Source organism: Protopterus annectens, chromosome 16.part0, assembly GCF_019279795.1.
Source record: "Protopterus annectens isolate FY-2018-M chromosome 16.part0, PAN1.0, whole genome shotgun sequence".
NCBI classification, from domain to species: domain Eukaryota; kingdom Metazoa; phylum Chordata; order Ceratodontiformes; family Protopteridae; genus Protopterus; species Protopterus annectens.
Genome location: NC_056750.1, coordinates 313,550,777 through 313,563,276, shown reverse-complemented (window position 1 = coordinate 313,563,276; position 12,500 = coordinate 313,550,777). Strand labels below are relative to the sequence as shown.

At 38.9% G+C, this 12,500-nt stretch overlaps 1 protein-coding gene across 1 annotated transcript in view; it reads right to left on the bottom strand.

The window, feature by feature from the left end:
* The window catches only part of LOC122790589 (potassium channel subfamily T member 1), a 1,237,971-nt gene that overhangs the window by 988,919 nt on the left and 236,552 nt on the right, over positions 1–12,500 (bottom strand). The window contains exon 5 of the mRNA XM_044058115.1: positions 7,781–7,829. Within this exon, the coding sequence (XP_043914050.1) occupies positions 7,781–7,829 (49 nt within the window). The remainder of the gene's footprint in view (positions 1–7,780; positions 7,830–12,500) is intronic.

Sequence of the window (12,500 nt, the reverse complement as noted above, 5' to 3'; positions counted from 1 at the left end):
TTTGTAGTGGCATGCTTTCTTTGTTATATGCTGGAGTTTGGGCATGCTTACTTAAGGCAACCTTATTGCACTTTTTAACATTAAATTTGAGCCCATTTTTCACACGCCAGTTATTGATGACTGTGAGCTCCTGTCAGAGCACCTATATGTCAGTGATGGACTTCATAATAAATCCAAGATTACTATCATCTGTGAATTTTGTTAACCACAGATCCTAATTTGCTATATGGATGTCCAAAAAGTCACTGTTGAGTAGCAGAGGTACCAGGTACAAGCACATATCCCCAATGGAGTTTAGTGATCACCTTCATGTTCTCGGAGGATGCACCCCTATCTTAACCATATGAGTTCTGTCCTTACACCAGTTTGCTGTCCATGTAATTACATACCGCTGATCTGGAGTGAATTTAGTTTATTATGTTTTATTATGTTTGTATGCATTGCAGTATCAAATACCATGACAGGGTCAAGGCATGCTATACAGACAGCCCATAACCTATGGCTTGCGTCTCCCTCTCAAAGTTAACTGGTGGGCAGTGGCAGCTCCAGGATCCTTTTCGTGCTAGGGCACAACAGGGACACAGCAGCTAGCAGGTGGGGAACATAGGACACTTTGAAAAAAACACCATTAATAAAAGTATAGAATAATTTGTAATAACCCACCCATAATCTGCTGTTAAAAATGAAAGACCATTTCTCTATTAAAAAAGTGAATGGCAGTCTTATAAATCCTGGCAATGTTCACAACACAAAAATACTAATTTGTCATGCTCAAGGATTATGGGTTGAATAAAGAGTTGGTATACTACAGCGTAACAAGTCAAGGGTGTAACTACAAATACAACAGTGGTGGGAAAGTGTAGTGCAGAAAAACATCCTTACCTCAATAGAAAAAAAATATCATTAACCCAAATTCAAAAACAGAAAATCAAACTTATTTTTTATGCTGTATTGTATGGAAATAATGTTTAAACAAATACTTCACATTTTGACAACTTTCAGGATAAAACACACCTTTTCACTGGAGACTTTGGTGCATAGCAAAGTAGTTTAAATGTCTGTTAAATGTTCACTGAAGGAGAAGCAAGAGTGGTCACTTAACTTCTCCTGGATTACAGTGATAGTTCTGACACCTCAGGAAGAATGTGAGATGGTCTGCTGGCACCGTAAAAAACGGAAACCTTAAAACATGCAGTTCAGCACTTTTTTATTGAACATTTACAACTAGTGTTAAAGAATTAACAGCTGCTCTGGGAATGCATATCACTGGAATTTAAGCGAAAGCGTAAAAATGAAAATTGTTTTGAGACACTGTACAAGATGCCCGTGACTCACATTACTACCATTCTAGTTACATGGAAGTTAAAACAAAACAAAACAATGATTCCCTTATGTGCAGCATGACCTGTATAAAGTGACAGCTTCATTGAGATATAACAACCATAATGATTCTGGATGTATTAAAATAGTCAGAATGTAAAGACATAATGAGATATAACTGAGATATAGTAACAAAGATTAATTATTTATGCTTTTTGTTGACTGAGTTAGTCCCACTAGGCCGACAGCCTCTTTTCAAATAAGACTTGAGGTACTATTCATACTTACTAGGGAAAATTTTGTCACGACACCTAGGAACTTCCCCAATTCTCTTTTATAAGCACCATGAAATCTTTTACATCTACCTGAGCTCCCACCAATTCAGGGAGTTGGGGTCTCGATGGGGCATCAATTTGACATCTTATCCAAAGGATGGCACACCAAGTAGTGCATCAAAACCCTTATGCTGCACTGTATCTTAGTTCTGGAAAATGAATCCATGTACTTGGTGTGGGAATAGAACCTACAGTTTTCTGGAACAAAGTTGAGCTACTGATTTTGCAATCAAACATATGTTAGTTTCCCAGCCCCCTATAAGAAAAACAGCATTGATAAAGACAAAAACTGTACCAAGCAAATGTGGCAAAATGAACTGTCTAGTTTTCTGTTTCTAGTTTGCTGAAATAGCTTCAAAAAATATATTTTAGATCTGAATGTTTTGGGGTAGCACCATACCTCTCAATTTATATGGTCAATAATTCTGGACAAAGACAAAATTATTTGGGGGAGGGGCTAAAATCAGGAACACTTTTTAAATATTACTCTTTATCGTTTAAAATTAATAGTACTGCGGTAGCGTTGTCGCCTCACAGTTAGACGTTGCCCGTTCAATTCTCAGTTAGAGCGTCTTCTGTGTGGCGACATGCGTGAATGGGCATTCCTTCGCTGAAGGTTGAGCGTTAGGCCCGGCAAGCCAGTATGTAAAAATCTACTGCCAATCATTAGCGGACCGGAGTTCCGCTGTGGCAACCCCTAACCGGGAAAAGCCGAAAGACACAAACAAATAGTTTAAAATTAATAGAACATATTTTGCATCAATATGCATTTTGTGAACAACAGTAAGAAGTGCAAAACTCTGATGACTGACATTACTGATTGTAATTACAAATAATTTACCAGAAAAAGAAATGTTATGAGGGACAGGAATAACATCTGAAGCAAAACTGGGGAGATTCTGTAAAAATAGGGAGAGATGAGAGGTTTAGTTTAGCACTGAAACAGGAAATTCTGTTGACAATAACCCATTCCAGGGTTTCAATGCTTTTTTGGATATGCAGCATTTTAAATGATGCAGTTCTGATTTTCTGAATGTTGTTATAACTATGTATGAATAACTGCCAGTGGAGAACCTTAAGATATTGTAGTTTTAATGACTGAAATAACTAAAATTACATATCCTTAAATTCTTAAGCTGATGCTTCTTCATTCTTAGGCAGTTTAATATTTATTTATTTGTTTTGTTTGACGTGAGTATATTTTCAACAAAGGCCTAGGGAGAAACGCTCCAACCGCATGTCTTTATAATGTGGGAGGAAACCGGAACACCCAGAGGAAACCCACATGAACGCAGGCAGGGCATGCAGACTCCACACAGAAAGCACCCCAGCTGAGAATCGAACCACAGAACCTCTTGCTGTGAGGTGACAATACAAACTGCTGCACCACTGGGTCATACAATAGGTTCCATATGGTTTGACATTATTATAATTTCTATAGCACCAACTACCAAAATAATTAGAAAAACTGCCAGTATAGTCAACTTTCCATCCTCAAGCTATGGAACACTCAACACATCTCATAAGGTGAAACAAATGGACAAAATGTGGAACCTTTAATAGCAACTGTGGGGAGCTCACAGCATAATTTAAATGTTAATTTATACTTGTTCTACCATCAATTCAAATTGCGAAAGTCTAAGGCTACAGATGGACAAGCAAAGCAACCCCCCGAAAAAAATATATCTACTTCAGTCAGTATCAAGCAATCAAGAAATACAGGTAAGAGTAAGTTTGCAACATCATGAATACCGTGCCATGCAGAACACCAATAAGCAAAAGAATCATGAATACCGTGCCATGCAGAACACCAATAAGCAAAAGAATCATGAATACCGTGCCATGCAGAACACCAATAAGCAAATGAATCATGAATACCGTGCCATGCAGAACACCAATAAGCAAAAGAATCATGAATACCGTGCCATGCAGAACACCAATAAGCAAAAGAATCATGAATACCGTGCCATGCAGAACACCAATAAGCAAAAGAATCATGAATACCGTGCCATGCAGAACACCAATAAGCAAAAGAATCATGAATACCGTGCCATGCAGAACACCAATAAGCAAAAGAATAATGAATACCGTGCCATGCAGAACACCAGTAAGCAAAAGAATCATGAATACCGTGCCATGCAGAACACCAATAAGCAAAAGAATCATGAATACCGTGCCATGCAGAACACCAATAAGCAAAAGAATCATGAATACCGTGCCATGCAGAACACCAATAAGCAAAAGAATCATGAATACCGTGCCATGCGGAACACCAATAAGCAAAAGAATCATGAATACCGTGCCATGCGGAACACCAATAAGCAAAAGAATCATGAATACCGTGCCATGCGGAACACCAATAAGCAAAAGAATCATGAATACCGTGCCATGCGGAACACCAATAAGCAAAAGAATCATGAATACCGTGCCATGCGGAACACCAATAAGCAAAAGAATCATGAATACCGTGCCATGCGGAACACCAATAAGCAAAAGAATCATGAATACCGTACCATGCAGAACACCAATAAGCAAAAGAATCATGAATACCGTGCCATGCAGAACACCAATAAGCAAAAGAATCATGAATACCGTGCCATGCAGAACACCAATAAGCAAAAGAATCATGAATACCGTGCCATGCAGAACACCAATAAGCAAAAGAATCATGAATACCGTGCCATGCAGAACACCAATAAGCAAAAGAATCATGAATACCGTGCCATGCGGAACACCAATAAGCAAAAGAATCATGAATACCGTGCCATGCGGAACACCAATAAGCAAAAGAATCATGAATACCGTGCCATGCGGAACACCAATAAGCAAAAGAATCATGAATACCGTGCCATGCGGAACACCAATAAGCAAAAGAATCATGAATACCGTGCCATGCGGAACACCAATAAGCAAAAGAATCATGAATACCGTGCCATGCGGAACACCAATAAGCAAAAGAATCATGAATACCGTGCCATGTGGAACACCAATAAGCAAAAGAATCATGAATACCGTTTCATGCAGAACACCAATAAGCAAAAGAATCATGAATACCGTGCCATGCAGAACACCAATAAGCAAAAGAATCATGAATACCGTTCCATGCAGAACACCAATAAGCAAAAGAATCATGAATACCGTGCCATGCAGAACACCAATAAGCAAAAGAATCATGAATACTGTGCCATGCGGAACACCAATAAGCAAAAGAATCATGAATACCGTGCCATGCAGAACACCAATAAGCAAAAGAATCATGAATACCGTGCCATGCGGAACACCAATAAGCAAAAGAATCATGAATACCGTGCCATGCGGAACACCAATAAGCAAAAGAATCATGAATACCGTTCCATGCAGAACACCAATAAGCAAAAGAATCATGAATACCGTGCCATGCGGAACACCAATAAGCAAAAGAATCATGAATACCGTGCCATGCGGAACACCAATAAGCAAAGAATCATGAATACCGTGCCATGCGGAACACCAATAAGCAAAAGAATCATGAATACCGTGCCATGCGGAACACCAATAAGCAAAAGAATCATGAATACCGTGCCATGCGGAACACCAATAAGCAAAAGAATCATGAATACCGTGCCATGTGGAACACCAATAAGCAAAAGAATCATGAATACCGTTCCATGCAGAACACCAATAAGCAAAAGAATCATGAATACCGTTCCATGCAGAACACCAATAAGCAAAAGAATCATGAATACCGTGCCATGCAGAACACCAATAAGCAAAAGAATCATGAATACCGTGCCATGCAGAACACCAATAAGCAAAAGAGTCATGAATACCGTGCCATGCAGAACGCCAATAAGCAAAAGAATCATGAATACCGTGCCATGCGGAACACCAATAAGCAAAAGAATCATGAATACCGTGCCATGCAGAACACCAATAAGCAAAAAAATCATGAATACCGTTGCATGCAGAACACCAATAAGCAAAAGAATCATGAATACCGTGCCATGCAGAACACCAATAAGCAAAAGAATCATGAATACCGTGCCATGCGGAACACCAATAAGCAAAAGAATCATGAATACCGTGCCATGCAGAACACCAATAATCAAAAGAATCATGAATACCGTGCCATGCAGAACACCAATAAGCAAAAGAATCATGAATACCGTGCCATGCAGAACACCAATAAGCAAAAGAATCATAAATACCGTGCCATGCAGAACACCAATAAGCAAAAGAATCATGAATACCGTGCCATGCGGAACACCAATAAGCAAAAGAATTAAAGAAACTGCAGGCATATTCAGCCTTCCATCTTCAGAATGTGAAATACCACAATATTTTGCACAATGTGAAGAGATGAGTAAAATATGATGCGTTTACTAAATTAGGAAGGAGGCTCACACACAGTAGGTAAAGTACTGACTTTATACTAATAAAAAGTTCTTTGATACCCTCAGTAACATTTTGCTTGCCAGGACTGTCACAAGATTACTACATACATTTTCATTTACACTATTTATAAGGCAGAAAAGTAAAAAAAAAGCAGTTGCAATGTATTGTGTTATATCATACACCCAGCTCTTCAAAAATTAGACTTGAAAGTAAACTGAAAAGGTTCAAGATCCTCCTCCTCAACACACACACACACACACACACACACACACACACACACACACACACACACACACACACACACACACACACACACACAAAATAAGCACATTATAATCATAGGAAGTTACTAGGCTATTGGCCTTGAGGCCCTTATAAGCTTAGCTAAGAGTTTAGTCAAGTTTAGACAAGTCAGCACCCAATGCCCCTGTCCAGCAGTGCCACAGGTGGAATCCTAGGGGTGTATTTTTTGTTTCCCATCCAGTTATCCAGGTTACTCTTAAAAACGGATAATGAGGTATTCTGCTTGACATGGAGAGGGGGTTTATTCCACAGATGGGGCAGTGTCTGGGACACAAATATGCCCTGCCAACAAGACCTATTGATGTCACAGACCAGGTTGAGGTTGCGTGTGTGGGTTACTTGAGTGGAGCTTGACTAGCAGATATGCAGCAATCCCATCAAGGTAGGGTCTGAGATTGCTTTGTATGTCAGACAGAGGTCACCTCTGAGGAGTCTGCATGAAACATTCCCCCAAAGTTTACTCTCAAGTTATTTGAAATAACCCTACTTAATTGAGAGACGCAAACCTGTTTTTCTCTGTTCAACAAATGCTGTGAAATGTGGGATGTAGCATTTTTTGAAACCTAAATCGCTTGTTGTGGATGCCAATGATACAGCCCAAGACACTGTCTTTCTAGCACCTTGGCAGCATCCCATCTACTTACATAGCTAGTTACAGGTCTTTTGGGGCACTACCAAGCAAGATTATGTAATCAGGGTGGGAGGCACACAGGAATGTCTTGGACATCTTGCATGTACACATTGCTGGTTCCCTTAAAGAAAAATAAAGAAATTAAAAGTAAAAAAATAAAAATAATATATATATATATATATATATATATATATATATATATATATATATATATATACTTTTTATGTTAGTGAGTTGCTCCCTGCACCAGTGGCTGCAAGTAATTCATGTTTTTTTTGGGGGGGTTGACTGAAGCATTCAGGGGAGCACATGCCTCCCTTTAGTGCTGCCCCTGTTGGTGGAGGTCAAATCTGATAAGATTTGCGATATTACAGCTCAATCATGATACATTCCATTGCTTTGAATATAAGACTTGTCAGGCTGATTGGGCTATAATTTCCAGGGTCAGTTGTGGGGTCACCTTTATGAAATGGTATCACAACAGCTGCGCATCTCTCCTGGGGGACAAAGCCCATTGCTAGTGTCAGGTTAAGGAGATTAAGCAAAGAGTCTGCCAGTGCTTGTTTAGTGCTATTTATTAGGCAACGGTGTACATTGTCAGTCTTCACGGATGATAAGCTCACTGCTAACTTTTGCTCTATTGTGCATCATGTCAGGCATTCATTCAGAGGTGTAACAAGGTTTTTGGTAATGAAATGCTAACATTCCTCACTATAATAAAAATTCCAGTGGAGAAGCCTATACATTATGGAGTAAAGCTAAAACCTTCCTAAAGACACAAAAACAGAGTGACATTTAGTTGACATGAATAACCTACCTGGAGTAGCCAAAGTGGGAGTTGTCTGTTTACCCATAAGATAGGAGTCCTGAAAGGAAAATGCACAGCATCAGCAAGAAATGGTAAACAAAATACCTATATTCACAAAGACAGATTTGTTAATTATAATCCGGTATATGTTAACACCACAGCAGACTTAGTCAATGCATATATTTGAATCTTTCATAGAATTTTTAACAAAATAGCTTGATAAATGTGTATCAAATGAAGAAGAGCTAGCAGCAAAACTTTTGCATTGACTTTTTTTTTTAATAAATATTTTATATAACAATCTAAGCAAAAGATGTACTTCATCAGTAATGGCTATCCACAAAACTCTGCTAAGCATCTTAAATAAACTAAAGGAATACTAATCATTTCTCATTATGTGCAGATGACCAAAGGTTTATAGGTGACAATTGCTACTGTATAACTCTGAAGGCTGTAACATTTAGTGATCTATATAATACTGCATGCTATTACTATGCAACATACATGTGGTTATTAATGCCGACTAAGTACATTTAGATATGATCAGTGGGCTCCCTACAGATCATCTAGTACGAAGTGGCCACAGGTATGAGTCAGCTAGGTATAGTCCTTTAGCAGTGTAACTCTTGAGATACTAGTAGCAATGTGTGCTGCTTGACATACTTTGAGATGGAAAAAAATAATACTTCACTTATTTCACTGAGTAGAAGATATCCCGTGCATGTGAAGAAAAAAATAAAGACTAGCTATGTGTGCATTATGACAGTGAATTACCCTACCATGATGTTACATTTATTTCATTTAGTTTTGTTTTATTTATATTTGTTTTCCTGGGTAGAGCATTGATCTCCATGGACCGTCTGGTTAAATGACTTGCTCAGAGTTGTGCAGTTCAGCAATGGAGGCTGAGGGGGTCAAACCTTGCTTCACTAGACCACAGAAAGCTTGTTAACAGCTCCTTAATCCTCTAAGCCAACTGCCAAATTAAGGAAGATCCTGTTGCAGACAGTCAACTGTCCAGAGCTGCCTTTCAAATGAATGTAGAGGGTGAAAGAGTGTGCATTCACATGCATTTGTCATAGTACTGCTTGTAAGGTACACTGATAATGCACATCCAGAGTTATTTGTTTAATGTTTCAGTTACCACATGGCACTCTGTACTACTGAGCACTGAAAGAAGTTTTCCAGTGTGCACATGTAGTGTGTGTGTGCACGCGTGTATGTATCTGTCTTTGAGAGAGGTGTCTGTTCTGAGAAGCATGACATCTTCAAACTGTGAGATGTCCTGCACATGGGAAATAGCTACTACGACAAATGATACACAGAATTATGGCTATGAAGTGGGTATGAGCCACTAACTGTTATTTGGAGTTGCATTCTCCTAGGCTTTGAAAGCCTTCTAGATGAGTGATGGTGTTTGAAACAGCTGTGTACAGAAGAGGGCAGCTATGCACTTAGAAAGAGAAATCCCTATCAGTTAGCTGACCAAGGAAGGGAGTGGTATGTAATGAGAACAGCCGAGTAGTCAGGAAGCCGTGTCTCAAGTGTTCATGCTCTTAGCGTGTTACATATATGATGACTTGTAATTAATGACTATATTCCATGATGAGCAGAACTGCAGGGGCATCAGAGAACCATAAAGGAGCCATGAGCAGTGGTTTCCATATCATATATTTAGATATTTTCAGCCCTGTAAATTCATATCCAGTGGGAAGTCAGTTCACGAATTACAGAGCAGAGAAGGTGTGACAGTATTTCATTTTTATGAGTCACTGTTTGCCATCATCTCTCTCATCTCTTTTTTATTTTTGCCTTTAGAATTTAGATTAACATTTCATATTAAAAAACATGAGTAATCCATAACTGTTTTGCTTCCTGTGTAATTCATGTTCTAAATATGTATTAGAAATACACCAATATTTTATCACAGAATTTAAATCAGTGCATGTCAAACTAATATCTCTATCCCATTTTTTCTCCTAAGACAAGATAATCTTCTACCACCCTCACTCTTACGGTTATAACTTATAATACCCAAGGACTTTTCAACACTCCCTTTTCATACTGTTCATCTCCTACTTAACACTGGAAACAGTTCTAATCTCATTACTTTAACATTTTCTTGAGTCATATTTTAGCATTCCCCTAATCATATCCTTTCAGTTAATGACTAGATAATTGTTTATTCAAGTAACATTATAAATCCACCTCTCTCCTTTACTGTCCACACCTGCTCTCATGCTGTGAAACCAAACAGGTAATCTCCAGGCTTTTTATAATTTCTTGCAAAGGATACTCTCACACTCCGTATGTACACGATCTTCTCGCACTGCACACTGCACAGAGATGGAGCCCTGACTATGATCAATCTAATGTACTTCTGACTAGCAGTTTGGGCTCTGAAGGAGGCCTGAGGGGAGGTAAGAAGGAGTAGCCTTGCTGGGTCAGTCACTCCAGGAGGGTGGGGTCATACTTGCAAAATGACATATGCTCAGTGATAGAAACAATGCCATAATTATGCAGAACATATCACAGATGCAATTAGCATGTCACCATTGACGATGAGGGGGTGGGGTGGCAGGACTAACTGGCTTTGCATATAATGATGTGCATGACGTCAAGCTCTGTCCAGATAGGTCATACTAAAGTTCCCTGCTTGGATGGACCAGGATTATCCAACATGACTGGTGATGGTAGCTGTTCTGTTCCACTTCCCCCTTCTTAAATCTTTGAAGGTGTAGTCTCAGTCATGGGGGACAGTACTGCAAACATTGAAGATAAAATGGTGCATCCAAGCTGCTGAGGGTCAGCTGGAGGGCAAGCAAAAGGGGAAAAATACCATACATGATCTCAGAGGATCACTGCTTAATGGTAACCTTCTACACTGTAGATGGTGTCTATTTCCTCTTCTCCCAATCTCTGCAGTTGTTTGCTTTCTTTTTGGGTTTTATATCCTGATCTGTCTGATTTGCTCATTTATGATAGAGTTCATCTTCATAATTTATTTATTATTTATTTATTTTACATTTGTTTACCGAGAAAGTCCAACTGGGCGCAAGTCCTTTATCAGTGGAGACCCAGGGAGAAAAGCACCACAAATTACATGTATAATAATGAAGATTTCACAGATACAAAAGTCTAACTCTAACACAGTTTTCATCAAGTACAATTAGTATGACAGTGGAAAAAAAAACATTACATCAAATAAGGATAGGATGTATTTTACAGCTTATATCAATACAGCTAAGTTTTAGGAGAATATGAAGTTCTCTAGAGCTTAACTCAACAAAAACAAGTATGTCTACATGAAGTTATAACAAACAGAGAATGGAGCTAGACTGCCTAGGGTAAGGGTAATGCAAGAAGATGATGTTAGACTACCCTGGGGAGTCATAGTTGCAGATCCAGTTACTTTAGAGGTAAGTTTTTAACACCTACCATGCATTAGCAGTCTATCCTCAATACAAATTATGCAACAAGGCCACATGCACACTATACATTGCAGTTACACTGATACTGCCATATTGCTATGTAGCAGTCCAAAGGTACCCACTTGTTTGCACTCAAACTCCTCACTGCAATTGCAGCCATGATTGTATATGTTTATTTTATACATGAATGAGATACCCAAGTTAGATGCCTCAGTGTTTACATGCTGTGTAGTGAGCTTGTACAAGCACAGCTTGGTTTTTCCAGTGGCCTTCAACATGCAAGTTTGCTTGAGCAGCAGACAGACTTTAGACATTTCAGTGGTTGGTGACGGTGGCTTCCAGATCCCTGAACACAAATTAAAGACACTGTTTCAGTGCCCAGACAGCCAGATATGAAGGGCGGTGGGTGCACTAGAAATTCCTTCCACACAAACATACCTGCTACCTCAAACTTACATGCCATGTTCTAATGGGCTTTGCATGTCTTTTGACAGTTCTGTGTTAAAAAAATGTGTATGACATATACACTAATATCACAAAGAAAAGAGTCTAGTTGAAAACTTCGCAAACTTAGCAGTAGATATAAACTAACTTAGGACTTGAGTTATGTGATAAAAAACATAAGAAATAAACAGATGGACAGGTTATTATAGCCTCTTTTCTTGGACTCGCAGCTAAATTTTCAGGTGGCATTTTTTACATGCGGCTTCATGTTCTCACAGATGGCTGCACAGGCCTTTGGCTTCATCCCACATTCAAAAGACCTGTAGCGATAAGTGTTGGTAAATGGCCTCTCAGCAAGCTGTGAATGTCTGAGTAAGTATGTACAGAAATGGAATGGTGTGATTTGAGGCAATTTCCTTAAATTCACTCATTACCTGTAAGGTGAGTCCTCAGTTACCACCATCTCTGTGAATGGATAAAAACAGGGAGCAAAAATGGACTGATGTATGGTTCACCCTAATATGCTAAATACTTAAAAGAGTTAAAAGCTACCACCACCCTTCAGTATCACTTTTTTCTTCTATTGTTGACACAATCACCCTTTTTTATAATATTTATTTTCTTTTTGTGGTGACTCTCTGCCAGGTGTGCATCACATTGTACAAGCAGTGTACACCATGGACTGATGGGGATCATGCCTGAAGATGCTATTGATTTTCTTCATATCTTTAAAATTACCTTACCCCCCCCCCCCCCCAAGTAGTATAGGCACTATAGTAATTCTACCAAAACCAGAAGTGAAAACAACTGGCACATAGTCACAAAGACATCCTAGACAAATAAATTGTTTTAGT